Here is a 19,297-nt window from a genome sequence, read left to right as displayed (position 1 = left end):
TTCTTAGATATTTCTTTAGCTCCATCCCACAGATCTTAATGGGTTGTGTTTACATTCTCATTCGGTGCCAAATATAATTTTCTAATGTTCCTTGTGATTTCTTCTTTGATTCATGGATTATTTAGAAGCGTGGAGCTTTATTTCCAGCTTTTTTGGTGATGTTCTGCATATATTTTTGTTATTGTGTTCTAATTTAATTATTTCATATCAGGGAACATAACTTGTTTATTTCAATTTTTTTTTTTTTGCACTGGAACTTTTTCTGGCCCAGAATCTAGACTATCTTGGTGAATAGTTCCTGTACATTTGAAAAAAAAATACATGCTTTTTCCTGTTGTTGAGTGGAATTTTCTATAAATGACAAATTATATACAATTATCAGGTTCAGGTATTCTGTGACCTTACTGTTTTCTTCCTAATGTTCTATCAATTACTAAGAAAGGAGTGTTGAAATCTCAAAGTATTATGGGATTAATCTATTGCTACTTTCAATTCTTTTTTTGTTTTACGTATCTTTTAAGTATAGTTGATCATCACATATTAAACCTTTTTTAACTGACCTGTTCATAATTATGAAATAGCCCCCTTTATCACTGATAATTTTCACTGTTCTAAAATTTTGTTTGATACTAATATGTATTCAACTTTTCTTATATTAATATAGCTACTATTAACAAAGTTTTCTTATATTAAGAATTTTCATAATATAACTTTTTCAGTTTTTTTCCTTTTTTATCACTTTCCTCAATCTTTCTCTTTGCACACATTCCTCCTCTCTGGTACCCACGCCTACAAATCCAAACAGCCATCTTTGTGTCTTCAGCGCAACGAGACCATTATTCTTTCCTTGGGCTTTTCTCGACTTGAAAACTTTCAAATTACATTGAATAGTACTTTTTAAATATTAAAATGAGATGTCTCATCATTAAAACTCACCAGCAATGTTGTAGAATGTGCTCCAAATTGCTTCCAAGGACAATAATCCAGTTGGGTTAATATTCCTAGGAAAGAAAGAGTAAAAGTTATATATGAATGAGGTATACTTGCCATAGTTGTTATTTTGTAACAGTAACAACAAGAACAAAAACAGCAATGCAAGGCTATAGCACCATCAAAGAAATATATAATATAAATATCATTCTATTTGGAAATGGTGGGGGGAGATGTTGTATATTCTTCCTAGAACAATCTTGATTCAGTTGGAGAAAGAAGAATTGGCATAAACCAGACCATTTTAAAGAAGAGAGTTCTCTACTGATGGATAAAATGCATCCTAAAATGACATGGATAAAGCTTCCTAGAGAAATCTCAAATTTTCCCCTTAATTGTTGGAATATTTGTGTTCCCAGTCAGTAGAGACACATACACGTGAAAACACTGAAAGGAAGGAAGGAAGGAGGCCTCAAGACAAAAAAAGAAATCTTTCAAATGATACCAATGATCTTGTGCTGAAAAGGCTTAAAGATAAAATAGAAAAACCATGCAATTTAACATCACCTACTGTGTGCACTAGACACTGGCAATATAAGATGTAAACTTTCATTGGACAGTTTTCTCTTTAGGAACTGTCATCAGTGGATTTTCTGAACCTGGCTCACAATTGTAGCAATTTCCTAGTGGTTCTTGGCTTCTTCTTAGATAATATAGGAAGCTGTGAGTTCACTGGGCCTACCTGTGATTAAGATAAAGTTTTAAATCAAAATCTGGATTACTAAAACCAATGACTGATTTTTTTTTTTATACTAATTAAGTGGAAGATTTCCTTGGAAACCTGATATTGCAAACTGACACTGCATCTGGATTCTATAAGAACCTCATCATATTCCATTCTGGAAACTCTTCCTCAGTGTGCATCCTGAACAGCCTTTCTCCTTAACACGTATTGCCTCAATTCTTCACTTTATATTTTACTTCATATTCCAACTTTGAAGCTTTCAAGTAGAATTTCTCTGTAAAGTACAAAAGTATGAAATCCAAATATTCTTAAAAGATTACAGATCTTTGCTTCCTTTCAAAGTTAAGGTAACTGATAGCCTTACATATTATATTAATAAAAACCACTATTATTTTAGGTTTTATTAAATACTTTACATATGACATACCCTGAAAATACGCTGTAGGTGGAAAAACACATTTGTTCCTCAAAGACCTTCTGACCTTCAGTTCCTTAATTAGTACTTTGGGTACAATAAGAGTATTTGCCGTGACCTTGGGGAAATTATTTTAAAATGCAACCGGGTAAGTAATGAAACTGGGAGGTAAACACAATTAGGAATGATTCCAGAGCCTGAATATTATCTAATATGATATTCAGAAGGATTCTGAAATAATACATCCTAAAGAAATTATACCTAAGTTATTCAGGAATTAGAATGTTGAAAATGGAATAAATCCCCCTACACTTGTACTTGTGAAGCACACCTCTTATAGTTCCAAAATGTGGACTATTTGATGGTAGGGATCTTTGTATCACTGCCCAGTACCAGAAAATACTACACATCCATTGTCAACGGGGGATGGCAAGCTTGGAAAATCAAATATCATCTTGAGAATATTTTAAAAGATTCATCAAAAAAAATCCCTTTTATTTTAAAAGAAAGTATTAAAATGAAATCATGCATGACTTCAAAATGTATTCAGATTTCTCTGTAGTGTATAACAATAGGGAATTTTATCAGATTACATTTTCAATAAAAAGAGTTTGAATGAGTTTGATGTGATTTCTATTTCAATCATAAGGGTGACCTACACAGGTATCTTCTTCTTCGATCATTTTATTTCTGCTCTTTCCATCTGTATTTTAACCTGTTAATATGTGGGTGAATTTGAGGAAAAGCAAATCAGTTTGACCTTTAATGTAAAGTCATTTTTGTATGATCAAAACAGTACTATTTCCAATACTATAAAGAATGTGGATTTTAAGATTCAAAAGCACGTGCCATTCTCAGCAACCTGGGAGGAATGATAATGTGACCACTGCTTGAATGATAATTTTATCTCCATAACTGCCTTCCATCCTCTTGCCTTCACTGTATATTAAGACTTCTGCCCAAAGATATATGTTTAGCCAAGCTTTTTAATATAACATATTAAACTTTTAAAATGATTCAAGGACAAACACTGGACTTAAGCTCACTGTAGGATGCCACATTTTCTTGCATCTTTCCCTCCTTCTTTAGTAGCTATTTTACCACTAAGCCAGAAAAGAAGGAATTATGCAGGAAAATTGCTATCAGCTGCTACCCCTGCTGGATTACAGAACCCAGAGCATAATAGCTTCCCCGGTGGAGCCTCTGAGGGCTTGGGCCAAGCCATTAACCACTGCAAACACCTAAAGGAAGAAATGGAATAAAGTAGAAAGGCTTTCAGGCATCCCAGAAGATTTTTATGCAAACAAACTTTATTTGAAATGCAGATGTCCAGGGCCTATCCCTGGAAATTCTTGTTCAGTTGATTTAGGGTAAAATCCAAGAACAGGCATTCTTAGTGCACTCAGATATCTGTATCTGAATTACTGCCTGAATTTTAGAGTTGGCTTCTGTTTGTGTGAATTTTTGCTCAGATACAAGTTGATAATTAAACTGGCTTAAAATCTGTAATGTCAAGATGGATCAGATATATCAGAGCCTGGTGGATAATAGACACCTTATTTTTAAATAAAAGACCAGTGACTATGTTTCTCTCATTGCATGCTATTTTTGAAGGGTTAGATATATTTTGGACTTCACAAGGTTCTGCTCATATTTTGAGTCTCCTGTTAAAAAGTGACTCACCTTCACTGATGTCTATCATGTACTTATTCAAAAGACCAATTAAAACTATATTAACTTTACCATTTTAATTATAATTTCTTTATAATTCAATCTCCATTACACCTCTGAATTAGGAGGCTGTTTCTACTGCCTCTTTCATAAACGAAGTAGTAAATTTTCAGCTAGTTACTGAGGGATGGCCAGAACTTTTCCTACATGGAAAAGAAAGAAGTGAGGTTATTGGATGTGAAAGAGAGATGTATACAATCATACAGCCATAAAGATGGTGCAAGGAATGGAACCAGGAAAGGGATTTTTGGAAATGGGGAAGAATATGGATTAAATATTACTAGTTCCATTATTGAAAGATTGAATTTGTGCTACTGACCATCCAGGTGCATATGCCAAATAGGTAACTAGAAGAGACATAGGGTAAACTTTTAGAAATACTGTCTGGTATTTGAAATCAGATAAGTGAATCAAATTCAAACAGTTCATAAAGAGGTGTTAAATAACAAAAATTCAACTAAGGAAACATGAAGATCCAATTCGCTTTATTCAGTGACATGAATCAGACAGCATTCCATCTAGCAAATAGAAAGGAGCTCCACTGAACTCCAGGAAAGAAAGTTTTTTAAAGTCAGAGAAGGACCAGAAAAAAAGAGAATTATAAGCAGAGAATGCACTGTTAGGCATTCTAAGGGAACAGAAGGATTCTAAAAATGGACTCCCTCCCCCTGGTGCTGACCATAAAGCTCCAGGTTGGTTGGTTAAAGGTCGAATTCCTTGTTGGTGGTGGGGCAGGGGGAGGGGGGCGGTTGAAACTGCAGTTCGCTTAGGTATGAAGTCTTGGTTTGCTGACGTGGGATTTTTACATAGTGACTCCATTTTGAGCCTGTGGTTTTCCTTTTAACAGAGGTTAGATGAAAAGGCTGAGGGCAGAATGCTACTGAACAGAAATAGGGAGGAGGAAAAGATGGAATGCCATTCTCTGAATTTCCACCTTTCACAAACCAGCTCTGTCTATAAACCCAGCCCACAGGTGGTTCCTTAAGGCTTCCTCACTTCTATATCTGCGATGGTGGAAGGATAAGTCAAGGTACAGGTGGCATAGTGGACCACAGGGTATGGAAGGACAGGGATCACAGAGAATGGACCACCAGCTGACCGATATTTTGGCTAGTTATATGCTATTTTCCCCTTCCCTTCTGGCTCAGAAGTTCCTTGAGATCAATAATCACATCCTCACTTAACTTAGCCACCTACCTATTTGCTCATTCAGCAAGGGTTAGTTACCATCTTGCCATGGAGCCTTCTACGTAGTGTCTCACATGATGAACAAAAGGATGCATTAACCAAAGAATACAAATATCTCCGCATCCAAGGATCGTTCCATTGGTAAGACAGAAAACCATCATATTTGACTATACTGCAACATGCTGGGGGGAATGTGTGCCAAGGAAGACTTTCTTCTGACAGTGATATCTTGAGACAATAGGCGCTGAGTGAGGGCAGAATTCACTGAATGCATCAGTGTAGATTTGAAATAAGATGGAGATATGGATGATGTCAAGGGAACATGGATTTGTACCATTTTTGGTGGCTTTCACTTTATGTTTTCTTTTCATATGTGCAAATTCAAAACATTCACGGAGATGATGGTGTCTAACAAAGTGATGATTTGCAGGGTATTTGACCTCCTTCAAATCAAAGGAAGTTAACTAGATAAACTACTTTTGGTAATTCCTTTCTTTCATATCCTTAGCTCTCCATTCACTGTATTAAATGATTTCAATATCTTATATGCAATGTATACCTCACTTAAACTGCTATTCTAAAACCGCCTTATTCTCTGGTCTAACTACTGTATATATCAAGTATGTTAATGAGCACCAATTTATCAGCTCTGGTGCAAAATGAATTAATCAGCTCTAGTGCAAAATCAATTAATCTCTGACTCCCTGTTTCTTAAATATTTAGAGATATCTACTCAATCAATAGAGATGTGATGGAAAACTCACTCTCTTGACAATGCTAGCTTTCCGATGTCTGGTTCTGTAACCACTATGAGGTTGTCTTCTGGAATTTTCTAAAGAAATTCCACTAAGGGCCTTAGTATTTCTTTGTTTGGGTTTGTTTTTCTTATCTAAATACCTTGTACACTCAAAAAAAAAAGTTCTTTCACTTCTGCATAAATCCAAATGGAGAAAAATATTCTTTCCCCCATCTATTGATATTTATAAAAGCTTTAAAATTTCCATTCAGACAAAACAGAAACTCTTGGTATAGTTTTCACTTTTGAGCATTAGTTAATGCAGGTATTCCTGAAATAAAATGAAGGTCATAATAGTCTTCATCCATCATTCCCCAGTGCCTGGAGTAAGATAAATCTAATTTTCATCTAAGCATTAAGTGATCTGCATAAGTTTCATGGAGCCGTTTGTGTAAGAGCAAGTACACAAATTGAGTGCAGGGAAAAAGTAATGAAACTCAGAAGACCTTGGGCAGTGCGATTGTATCTGTCATGGAATTTGGACCCTGTAATACTTATGTTTCTCTCTGGCACCAAAAATAATCACTTTTTATTAATTAATTCATGGTTATATTATGCTATGCTATGCCATGCTGCGCTATGCTAGGTGGACTCTCAGGATACGGGGTTTACATCTCTAGAGTATCGTATTGAATACCTTTTGACCCTTCTGAAATACTAAATTCTCATCTGCCAGTGGCATCGACCATTTAGTTTTTCCTTGCAAAGTAAATCTTGGTTGGTATTTTATGGCTAGATATATTTTATTATTAAATATTAGGAAATTTGATAATGATTAACACTTGATAAACACTGATATTATGGACATCATGTGATATTGTGGACAATCTAATGAGAAAAAAAGAAAAAAGTAAAAAATGATCTAATTAGGTGGCTCAGAATATCCAGTTGCTTGTCGCAGATTTAGTATGTTGGTACACTTTCAGTGAATTATGTAGGACGTTATAATGGTACTGGAGGAGATTGGCTTCACAGAGTCTTAGTTTTTATTAATTCATTGCAGCCTGATTGTTTCCAACAAGACTTAGTGTTTAGAGTAAAAATGTATACATGAAATATAGATGGTATGACCTTCACTCCCTATTCCTAGATATTAGGTATTATATATACATATATTTATATCTAATTTGCTGAAAGCCCATAGATATGGCATCTTTATTGCTTTGCTAGGTTTTTGGAAATAAACAGCAGATACAACACAATGATAAGAACTTAATTAAATCTCTTGTCCATACCTACTGAACAGAGTGCCCATTCCCCTTTGTTTTGATCTTCTTGCCATTTTCATTCCATTTTACTTAACCAAGAAAATCTGAAATAAATTTGCAAGTCAAATGCCAGGAAACATTTCTCAGAAAGACAAAATATCTACTGATCTTCTCTTCATCTATTCCTTTTGTCATAAATATTTGTCTGGTGAATGCCTTCATTAACTCTGGCACCTTGTTGCTTTTGCTTGCATGTAAAAGGATAAACAAAAGCCATAGCTCCATGATTTCTAATAAATGGGAGCTAGGCAAAGTAAAATTTCTGCATCAGGTCAACAATAACAGATGAACTACAGTAAAAACAATAGAGAATTTAATTTGCCTGCTTTATTTTATCTGGAGGGAAGAAAAAGGACAATGTGGAAAGAACATGGGATATTTAAATAATAACAAGAATAATGACCTTTCTTTTTCTACTAAAAATACAGAGAAAATAAATGGAAGGAAAGATATTAGTTACGACTGTGGGAAAGTTACACAAATAACGTTAAAGTATTATCCAGGTAGACACAGTCTATCTCTTTAGATAGACTTTGTGTTTTTTTTTTTAAAGATTTTATTTATGTATTCATGAAAGACAGAGAGAGAGAGAGAGAGAGAGAGAGGCAGAGGGAGAAGCAGGCTCCCAAGGAGCAGGGAGCCTGACACGGGACTCGATCCCAGGACCCTGGGTCATGACCTGAGCCGAAGGCAGACGCTTAACCATCTGAGCCACCCAGGTGCCCTAGACTTTGTGTTTTTCATGGAGTATGCATACAGAATTACTTAGGGACTACAGTACTATTTTAGTCTGCTCAGGCTGCTGTAACAAATACTGCAAACTGGTGGCTTAAACAACGACATTTATTTCTCACAGTTCTGGAGGTTGGGAAGTCTAAGATCAAGGTATGTTTCATTCTGAAGCCTCTTCTCCTGACTGCTTGTAGGGGGCCACCATCTTGCTGTGTGCTCACATGACCTCCTCTTTGTGTACCCATAGGTGGAGAAAGAGAAGCTCTCTTGTGTCTTTTCTAATAAGGGCACTAATTCAAGGCCCCACCCTATGACCTCATTTAACCTTAATTACTTCCTTACAGGATCTATCTCCAGATATAGCCACACTGGGAGTTAGGGATTCAACATATCAATTGCAGGGGGGACAGGAGCACAAACATTCAGTCTGTAACAATACTTACTGGTTTATTAATAAAAGGAAACTTTTCTTATAAGGGTATCAATGTTCTGTGAAGGAAGGTCTTTTGATTGCCAACTCCAAATGATTCAAAGACTGAATATTAACAATCAAAGAAGACATTCCTCCTAAACTAACTATATTAGATACTAATTCAGACTATGCACCTCCCTCTGAATATAAGAGTAAGTCATCCAATTTCAGCTCAGTAAAAGGGAATTCTGGTGTGCACTTCTTAGCACGATGGTAGTTCATGTATTTTAGATATCTGAGATGGTACTTCAGATATCCTTCCCCTCAGTCTTCTCTGAATCTAAGCATTCTTAGTTTATCGCTCATGTTACATGATAAGAGGTATGCCCAGATTAAGTCTTAGAAACCATGAGTATTTCTCTTAAATGTCCACATAGACTCGGGCTATATATCCTCTCCAGCAGCCTAAAATCAAACCTTCTCATGGACTTATTCTGAATCATATATAATTCCATAACTCCCTAAGACAAAATAACATGAAAGGAAATAAACACGAGACCCACAAAATGTGGCTAATGATTACTTAGTCTTTTACTCACCTAAATATATGCTGAGTACTCATTATGCATCTTAAATTGGTTATTTGTTACCCTTAAGTTCCTCAGTTTATTTCTGCATCCCCAGGGCCTATCACATCCTTATTAGTATACTATTTCTTTGTAATAAGTGATTTGATGAAAATATAAAGTTTTTTTTTATAAGATTGCATAACAAATCTATCTGGGAAAGTTGAGAACAGTTAGTAAAGGAAATTATCCACAAAAAGAGAAAAAAAGGCATTTAAGCATAGACATAAAGAATGCATAAATATTTATTCAAATTAGAACTAAGGGAGGGCAGAGAGATTATCAGGCAAAAGAAAGAGCAATTACAAAAGTGCCGAGGAGTGAAGATCCTTGACTCATAAAAGGCCAGGATGGTTAGAACATAGCGGACTGGTAGGACATGAAGCAGGAGAATGAGACAGAGGCTAGACCTTGCAAGTCACATGGGAGGAAAAATAATTTGTAACAGAAATTCTAAATGGACTTAGCAAGCTTCTAATGTATAGTGAGTTGATCACTTCCTTAAAACCGAAACATTCCAAATAAAAGTGGATAAAATAACCTGACCAGTGTTGTTATAAGGATCTTCGCTCAGTGTCAAGTCCTGTGCTGAAGGCTGGGAATAGAGCCTGGACTAAGGCTAGTCTCCCTCAAGGGGGTTAGATTCTACTGAGATAATACACACATTTTACTGAGTATTATCTATTTTCTCTACAAGGTCAAAACCATTGCATAAAAATTCTAAGACTTGAATTTTAAGCTGGCTGTTTTTGATACAGCCTCTAACTACTTCCAGTAAAGCTCTTTAACAAGTAAATCTGGAGGGAAAAAATGGCAACAACTAAACATATAAGTGAATATATTGATTTATAATGAATCTGTTATTAGAATCTGAAGGGAATTTCATACATAATGGTATAATGTAATGCACTGTCTGAAATAAAGCAAGCCTATACACCTATGATTTATCTGGTCCCTCCTTCACTATTTATTTGGTGTAGACCTTGTATTACTCAGCCAAGGAGTAAGGAACCCAATGATACCACTGTTTGGGGAATACCGTCATTTGAAGTATGCTTGGTGCTGCTGGTCCACTTTCCCTCCCCACCAAGATCTTTCCCTCAACAGTCAGTCATAAGCAGAGACAAATGGGTTTGGAGTACGAAGCAAGATTTTGGACACACAGTCCTTCATCTTCCTTGGTGTAAAGCTGATAAGCAAAACATTCCAGGAGGATGAGAAAATGGGAAAATCCCTAGCTGGAGGAAATATAGGGAGTGCAGATATTTGACTATTTCACCTACTGAGAATATCCAACAACCAGGTGATAAGGTTAAGATACCCGATCATCTCAATGCGGCAACAATACATGAGATGGGCAGCAACTGGACACGGCTCTCCGCCTGGACATTGGCCCTCCCTCCAGAATGCCAAATGCTTTTGTTCCACCCTCTTCGTAAATAATCTTGATAAAACACCGCTTCCATTTCTCAATCCTGTTTATACATACTCAATTTCAAGAAATTCAAATTTAAAAAAATCATGACATACATGTCTATGGGCTTTCAGGGATCACTCTTTTTTTCCTCATAGATTTTCTGGTTTTAGAAAATTTTTTTCTCCAGTAAATCATTATCAGGATATGCTCTTCCGTTCAAAAGGAAAAAGTAAATGCAGTAAGGGAAAAATCAGGAGCAGAAGCCACGAGGATAGAATAGGTTGCAATGCAGAGGCAAGATGACAGAAATTGGAAATGCATGAAAATATGAAGGATTGAAAAGAAGATTTTTAAATAATACCATAATGTAATAGAATCCAGGTTTAGAGGTATCGAACAACTGTCCTTTATATGACTGCCTTTTCCCTTCTCATCATTGGAAAGAAAAAAAAAAAAATCAAGGAGAAAAAAAGAGTGCAAGTAAACAGATGATAACAAAAAGTGCCTTCCAATAAACACCATCAATCATCTTAATGTCGAGAGTCAAAAGCTGTTTTCTTTTTTGGTATCGAGAACAAGGTACAGGTGTCGCCATAATTTCTTATACTCAGAATTGTGTTAGAGAGTCTAGTTAGTATAGTACATTAAGAAAAAACTTAATATAGGCATTTAAAACTATAACTTTTCCTCTAAGCATTGCTTTAGCTGCATCCCTTGCATTTTGATTTGCTGTATTTTCACATTTGCATTGTCTCACATTATTTCCTAAATTCCCTTTTGACTTCTTCTTTGATGCAATGGTTATTAAAGAAAGCACTGTTTAATTTCCACATATTTATGAGTTTCCCCAATTTCTATCTACTACTCACATTTAATTTAATTCCATTATGGTCAGAAAACATATTTTGCATTATTATCCTTTTAAATTTACAGAAGTTTATTTTATGGTCTTGCATATTATCTACACTGCAGGATGTTCCATGTGTACTTAAGGAGGATATTATTCTGCCATTGTTGGGTGCAGTGTTCTGTAGATATGTCTTACATAGAGTTGGTTTATACTGTCTCTCACGTCTTCTTTTTCCTTGTTTATTTCTGCCTAGTAGTTTTATCCATTACTGGAAGTGGGATACTGGAATATCCAACTATTACTTTTGAATTTCTAGATATTATATGTTCCAGAATATATTACATACTTGCTGTTTTATACAACTGTTTTTTAAAAGTTGTTTTAAAAAGAAAAAAAGGAGAAAAACTATGTATTCCATCTTTTATAATGACATAATTACTTTTCCTGATGCTCTTTGTTTTTAATGTGGATTTGAATTATCATCTGGGATTATTAGCTTTCAGTCCAAAAAAGTTCCTTTACTGTTTCTTACAAGGCATGTAAGGCTGATGACAAATTCCCTCAGCTTTTGGTTATTTTCAAAGTCCCTATGTCATATTCTTTTCTTTGTTTTGGAAAGAAAGCTTTGTTGAATATATGATCCTTGGTTCAAAGTGTTCCCTTTAAGTACTTTGAATATGTTTATCCTATGTCCCTCTGGCCTCCATTATTTCTATAAAACTTCAGTTGTTAATCTTATGGGGGGGGTCCCTTGCAAGTGATGAGTAAATTTGGTCTTGCTTTAAAGCCTTCTCTCTGTCTTTGGCTTTCAGTTTTGTTTTGTTTTGTTTTGTTTTTACTATGATATGTCCTTTGTGGATCTCTTTGTGTTTACCTTCTTCGAGTTTGTTGAGATTTCTGAATGTGTAAGCTAATGTTTTCAAAATTTTTTGAAGTTGTCACCTTTATTTCTTCCTTTTCCTTTCTTTCTCTCCTGACATTTTTCTTCCACACGTGTTGGCACACTTAATAGTGTCCCACATTTTTCTGAGGCTCTGTTCATTTTTCTTCATTCTTTTTTTCCTCTCCATTCTTCAGCCTATTCATCTATCTTCAAGTCCACGGATGCTTTCTTTTGCCAATTCAAATCTACTGTTTCGCCACTCTAATTAATATTTTATTTCAGTTATTGTACTTCTTAACTCCAGAATTTCCACTGTGCTCTTTTCAAAAATATCCATTGATATTCTCTATTTGATGTGACATTATCACCCTATCTTTCCGTTTTTTCTTTAATTGTGGTTTATTTTAGTTTGTTGAACCCATTTATAATGGCCCCTTAGAAGTCTGTTCACTCTGATACCTGGTTGCTTTCACGAATAGTTTCTTTTGCATGTTTGTTTGTTTGTTTGTTTGTTTTTTCTGGTGTATGGGTTTCCTGTTTCTTTGTATGTCTTGCAATCTTTTGTTGGAAACTGGACATTTTAGATAATTTATTATAAAAAATCTGGTTGTTGGCTCCTTACCCAGAGCTTGTGACTGCTCTTTCCTTGCTTATTTGTTTAATGACTGGCTGGACTGTTTTCATTAAGTCTATTTCCTCTCTGTGGTATTAAGCCACTGATACTTCACCTCAGGGGATCCCAGCCTTAGGTATGCACCAGTCACTCTAGAATGACAGTGGTTTTGGCAAGGTTCTCTTTGTCTCTTTCCCTGACCATGTCCCAATTGTTAAAGCTCCACTAATTGCCAGATGATTTCTATTTTCAATTTTGGGGCCAACCTTGCTATACAGTCTAATCCAATCAAGCTTGGGCTCCTTCTAGAGTATTTCTCCGGGTCAGCATTTCAGATTTGTTCTGCCCAGACATGTTCCTCCCCCAATCTCTGTCTCCTCTCTCCTCTGCTTGCAAAACTCCTAGCCACTGACTCTAGGGCTGAGTTGGAAACTATGATGTTTTTCTCTGAGTTAAGCATCTGCTGTAGATGACGAGCACTTGGTGCTGGGGGACGGTAGCCTCAAGTCTTTTTGGCCGGCCCCTCCCAGCATGTAATCACTGCCTTATAGACCAGGGCAAGGGCGACTGAAGCCCTATATTCCCAGTGGAGCCCTGCGCAGGGAGAGCCTCTGCTGCACAAGAACAGGCTGTGAGGAAGAGCCCTCTCTTGGCTGCACTCACCCAAAATTTAGTTTCAACGCAAGATATCCAGGATTAGGCCCAAACTGCTATCACCTCCTGTTTCCTGGTTAAGACAGTCCTTTATCTGCTCGCTGAGGGGAGGGGAGCCCTGTGTTTTTGGCTGAACCAGTTTAGAGTAGAATTTCCATCTCACAGAACTGGGTTCTGCTTCACACACCATGATCTCACTGTTCTTACCAACTTTGGTAGATTCTCTTGGATAAACGGTTCTTCATTTGCTGCTTGCCTCCAGGACCATTTCTAGAGATGTTAAATGGTTTTCCTTGTATAATTTTCACCATTTTCACTAGGGAACGGTTCTGTGGAGTGCCTTACATTGTCTTGCTGAAGTGGAACCCTGTGATGAGATATATTTTTATAAGCAAAAAGAAAAGTTTAGAAGATTGTTAGAATTAAAATTAATGCACCAAACAATTACACTTTATACACTAGCAACAATGATTTCAAAGTGCACTTTTAAAAAGGTAATATAATCAAAACAAGAAAATATATACAGTACCAATGATAAATCTAACAAACATGTGAAATTCTCTTGTAGCTAAATTTAAAAATACAGATTTTATTAACATAAATTAAAGGAAATAAGGAAACTATAATCTTGAAATGGAATACTAAAGATCATAAAGATGCCAATTCTCTCAACACGGACTTATATTTTAATATAATTTCTACTCAAGTTTTTAGAGGGATTGCCATCGAACTTGATAATCTGATTCTCTATTTCTCAGAAATTAGCAAATGAACAAGAATAGTCAAGATACTCTTAAAGAAGTGCATGATGGGGAAGATAACCTAATAAACGTCAAGTTTTATTATTAAGTTTCCATACATAAAAAAGCTCGGTATTGATGGAGGATTATAAAAAAAAAAAAAAAAAAAAGCTTTGGAACATAATAGAGAGCCCCTAAATGATGAGGATGCACAAAAATTTGACTTGTGAGACACTGAGTGTTGAAGAGCAGTGGGTAAGGGGTAAGTTCCTCAATAATAAACCTTAGGAAAATTACCAGGACAGGAAAAAACCCAATTCCTTACAATCACCTAAATGTGAAAGATAACATTATAAAAATATTTTATGTAATTCACAATTTTAAAAATAAGGTTATAAATGCTAATCTAAAAGAGATTGAAAAAATTGACTATATTAAACTTTTCTGAAATTAAAAGGCAAAATAAGTTTTAAAGAAACCAACCACAACTTTGTAGAAGATGTGCAACACGTAGGAAAAAAAGGTATTTCAAATACACGAATTTGAACTGTGTTAAAAATGCTGGTATTTGTTTTTTAAATGTATACGGTAATGAGTTTCATTTGGCATAATAAAATAACTCAAGTCAATAATAAATATAAACACCAATCAAAAAGAGTAAAAAAAAAAAAAGAGGGGGGAGGAGGAAATGAGTAGGCAGATAGGGAATTGACTTGCCTGAATGTAGCAGGTAAAATTTGGCAAAAATGTCTCACAAACTTCCTCTACTCAGTCAATAATTTTCTGTACATAGGAGAGTAACAACATATGCATATGCCAGGTATAGTAAAAAATATGAGTTTTGTGGTGGACCCACCAATGCTTTTCTAGGTACTAAAAAGAACAGCTTTCTTTGGCAATGAGCAATATTCCTGCTGCAGTTTCTAAATCATCATTATAGATTGTTTTAAAGAGAGAATATGAAAAATAGTTTCCCATATAAATAATGTCAACCACAAAAAGACAAAAGCCTCATTGTAATTTTATTAACTGCATCTTGAGGAACAATCCCCATCTTCTGTTTTGAACTATAGTATACGAAATCATCCACAAATGTTCCTTGCACTAATTAACTGTACTCAAACTTGTCACACACTTTCTGAAAATAAAACATGGCTATATATTCTCTATCTGTTGTGAGATAATGTTCTCCTGTTTTTAGCATAGTGGTATTTCCTTCTAGGTCATGGAAATAAAGATAACTGGATCATTTGGTACATCACTGCATAACTCTCTTAGAGACCTCTTTTCACTCTTCAAATTACTAAATAATGAGGCAAAACCAGAAGAAATTTAGAAAAAATAATGTTAACACCATCTAAGTGTTTTCCTCTTTGCTTACTAGCAAGGCATTATAGATCCACTGATATCTCAAACAAAAGTAAATATAATTTATACATCTATTTTGGGGAATGGCTGTCTTTTTTTTTGAAATTCTAATATAGCACTACATGGAACAGAAAATTTAACATGCTTATTTAATGTCATTTGAGTGGAATATCTGTTCACGTATTTGAGTGTGCTGGAAGCCAGAAGGACACTGATGACCAGGAATTGGACAACAAGAGCTTGGAATCCCTGCTTAATAGTCAACAATGAGGTAGCCAGGTGTTCTAGGGTCTACAAACTTGCCAATACGTGAAAAAAAAATCCTAAATGAAATAATCCTTTTGCCCAAATAACATTACACACATTAACCAATATTATGTTTATTTGCTTTTGTCTAGACTATCAGTAAGATCTGTGTTCCCATTTTGAATAGATATAGGTCTTTCATTAATCAAAATGAGAAAATATTAATAATTAATATATACAGTATGACTATAGTTCATGAGCTAGGCATCAATGACCACAAAAATTTATTTTGGGGGTAAAACTGTGAGAACCATAGGGCTAGCATGCGTCCAATCACTCCTCACTGACAAGTTTTACCTTGAACTGAAATGCGCCCTTCATTATTGCTTAAATGTCTTAAAAGTATTGCTCTAGATAACCAATACATCTTTCCATATTAATTAATAACATGTAAAATATAACATCTACTTCTGTCACTTCTCATTTTATTCTTATTTCTGTAACTACTACCGGTCTTCTCTACAGAGTTTTAATATATGTGGCATATCTCCTCCAATTGGCAGTAAATGGGACTTTTGTTCCATCTTAGTTTAAATGTGCAAGGGCATGAAAGACTCTTTGTAGGTACCTGTGGGAATCAACAAAGTGCATTGTTTTGTACGCCATATTGTCAAATAGTCTATCTTTTAATACAGAGCTTCCTCAATATGCCTTTCAAATGTGGTGAAATTCTGTCCAGCCAATTCTGCATTGCCAGGATAAATGAGAGAAAATTAAACTTATGTATGGAGATATGGGTTGATTTGTGTCTTCTGAAAGAACACTTGAAAATTATTTTTATAAAAGAAATCTTTTGTATTTATAAAGTGATAGTAAAATGTCATTAGTCCATCATGGAGCCTCATTTATTAAGCCTGTCAGGGTGTAGATACTTTGGTCCATGCCAACTGGGGAAGTGGGGAGGGGGGAGGGGGAAAGAACCTGAGTGGTCCAGTGGAATTGGGTTATCTTGAGTTTTGCAGAGGACTTATGAACTAGAAAAACAAGTGTTGTTTGGGCAGCCATTTTGAAATGATGCCAACTATTGTAATTTCCCTTTTTTCCAGATAATTCCCTCAGCATTTTGGCAAAGCATAATGGATTCAACCGCCAGAAGCAAGAAGTCTATCTTTTACCTATCATAATCAGTGATAGTGGGAATCCTCCTCTGAGCAGCACCAGCACCCTGACCATCCGTGTCTGTGGCTGCAGCAGTGATGGTGTTGTCCAGTCTTGTAATGTTGAAGCTTATGTCCTTCCGATTGGACTCAGTATGGGCGCCTTAATTGCCATATTAGCATGCATCATTTTGCTACTAGGTACGTATTTCCTTCATAGCTTAACGGTCATCATTTTTCTGGTTCATAAATGACTGTAAATTAGGACAGCAAACCTGAACCCCAGTCAGGTGTCAGCATTCTTTTGGGGAAAAGGAATTGCATTTCTGCAAGCTTTGAGGTCACTAAGGAGGAGTGAAGGAAAAAAAGTGCTGTGATAGCCAACGTCCAATTGGAGAGGACAGTTCAGTGCCTTTTTCAATCCCACCACCAGGGAAAAGATAGAGTATAATGGTGGCGGAAGTGGGGATGGACCTTTGTGTGGTTACAACAGCATCTATTCTATAAAAAGGCCTGCATATCTGATATATATACCAATTTACTGCAATGGGAGGCTCCCTGTATCAAAATACTCTTTTTCCTAAATAATGTATAGATTGGGTTGCTAAGTCCATCCAAACACAAAGTTTGGTGAGATAAAAAGAAAACAAGCAAACAAAATTTTTTTTTTCAAAATTACACTGTGTTCCTCAGATATTTTCTTGATATCAACATCAAATTAAAATGAAGACTGCAAATTAAGGAAAGCTTTTTAGTAACTTTTCTATTAAAAATATCCAATTATAAAAATGAGATTAGAGAGTAGGAAGATACACAAGAGGAAAGTCGTACCTTATCCTGTCTTTAAGTAAAGACTGTGTCAGTTACTGTCTTTCCAGTTGCATCTGTCCTGTTCACCCAGTGTCTGGATTAATATTATTTCTAGCCATATTTTACCCCATGAACCCCATGAAGTTTGATTTGGCTAACCTGGCTTGTTTAGGTATGTATCCATTTCCCTTTGCCCACCCACAGACTTCCCTTCTGAGACAGAGGACCCCCAGTTTTCCTACAAGACAACAAATTGTCCATGCCAATTTGACGTTCATCTTGATATATCACTTCATCTGTGAATGAACATTATTTGATTGGAGAGAGTCTTGAAGAGCTGATAAGACACAAAATATACTAGATATGATTAACTCTGCTCCTTTTCTGTATAGAAGAAGGGCATGGAATCAAAGGATTTTAAATGGCTTTTCCAAGAGCCACAGCAAGTTAGTTATTTTATCTGTTCTGTTTTCTATTTTGTGCCATTTATTCTAGAGCTTTTAACAGTATTACACAGAGCTTTCACCACGGATAGATGCAAACTTACTCTTTTAATCCAGCTTCATCACCACTGAGTACACAGAAGCAACCTGGAATAATATTCATTCAGAATTCAATCCCCATCCTTCAGAAAAGTGTTTAACTTAATTCCCACATGAATATTATTAAGGCAATGCCACTCTCTCTTAACATACACGATGCAGTGCTTGTGAAATTATTTGCAAGTTAAGCTAATTGTTATTTCACACTTTTCCTACAGTCATCGTGGTGCTGTTTGTAACTCTGCGGCGACATAAAAACGAGCCATTAATTATTAAAGACGATGAAGATGTACGAGAAAACATCATCCGCTATGATGATGAAGGAGGAGGAGAGGAAGACACAGAGGCTTTTGATATTGCGACTTTACAAAACCCAGATGGAATTAATGGATTTTTACCCCGTAAGGATATTAAACCAGATTTGCAGTTTATGCCAAGGCAAGGGCTTGCTCCTGTTCCGAACGGGGTTGATGTCGATGAATTTATAAATGTGCGGCTACATGAGGCAGATAATGACCCCACTGCCCCGCCATATGACTCCATTCAGATTTATGGCTATGAAGGCCGAGGGTCTGTGGCTGGCTCCCTCAGCTCCTTGGAGTCCACCACCTCAGACTCAGACCAGAATTTTGACTACCTCAGTGACTGGGGTCCCCGCTTTAAGAGACTGGGAGAACTCTACTCTGTTGGTGAAAGTGACAAAGAAACTTGACAGTGGATTATAAATTAATCAGTGGAACTGAGCATTCTGTAATATTCTAGGGTCACACCCCTTAGATACAACCAATGTGGCTATTTGTTTTAGAGGCAAGTTTAGCACCAATCATCTATAAACTCAACTACATTTCAATGTTGAACCAAAAATTAATAATAAAAATAAAAAGTATATGTTAGGAGGTTATAAATCTTGTGGAGTGTGAATTAAAGTATGTGGAGTGTCTAGAAGTCTTTGGATATTTGATATTTACCTAACCACCACAGACAAAGATTGGGATACTGGCTAATCCTTAGAGAGATGGTTTAAAAAGAGGAAAAAATCAAAATTAAAAGGTGCTTTCTTAGAAAAATGGACCTGCAAGAAATGTGCTGCTGATATGTGTCTTCTGCAAGGATTTTTATAAATGCAAATGATTTTTTCCCCTTCATCAATAAGGATCCCGCCACAAATGATAAA

The 19,297-nt window shown here is 35.8% G+C and overlaps 1 protein-coding gene across 1 annotated transcript in view; it reads left to right on the top strand.

The window, feature by feature from the left end:
• CDH8 (cadherin 8) overlaps positions 1 to 18,835 on the top strand; it is a 334,233-nt gene extending 315,398 nt beyond the window's left edge. Inside the window, exons 10-11 of the mRNA XM_028095485.2 lie at positions 16,721 to 16,972; positions 18,342 to 18,835. Coding sequence (XP_027951286.2) covers positions 16,721 to 16,972; positions 18,342 to 18,835 — 746 coding nt within the window. The remainder of the gene's footprint in view (positions 1 to 16,720; positions 16,973 to 18,341) is intronic.
• The last annotated feature ends 462 nt before the right edge of the window (positions 18,836 to 19,297 follow it).

The sequence above is a fragment of the Eumetopias jubatus genome, unplaced genomic scaffold, assembly GCF_037043125.1.
Source record: "Eumetopias jubatus isolate StellerSeaLion01/CBP00866 unplaced genomic scaffold, mEumJub1_p1.0 scaffold_10, whole genome shotgun sequence".
Classification (NCBI taxonomy): Eukaryota; Metazoa; Chordata; class Mammalia; order Carnivora; family Otariidae; genus Eumetopias; species Eumetopias jubatus.
This window is presented reverse-complemented; position numbering and strand designations above follow the sequence as displayed.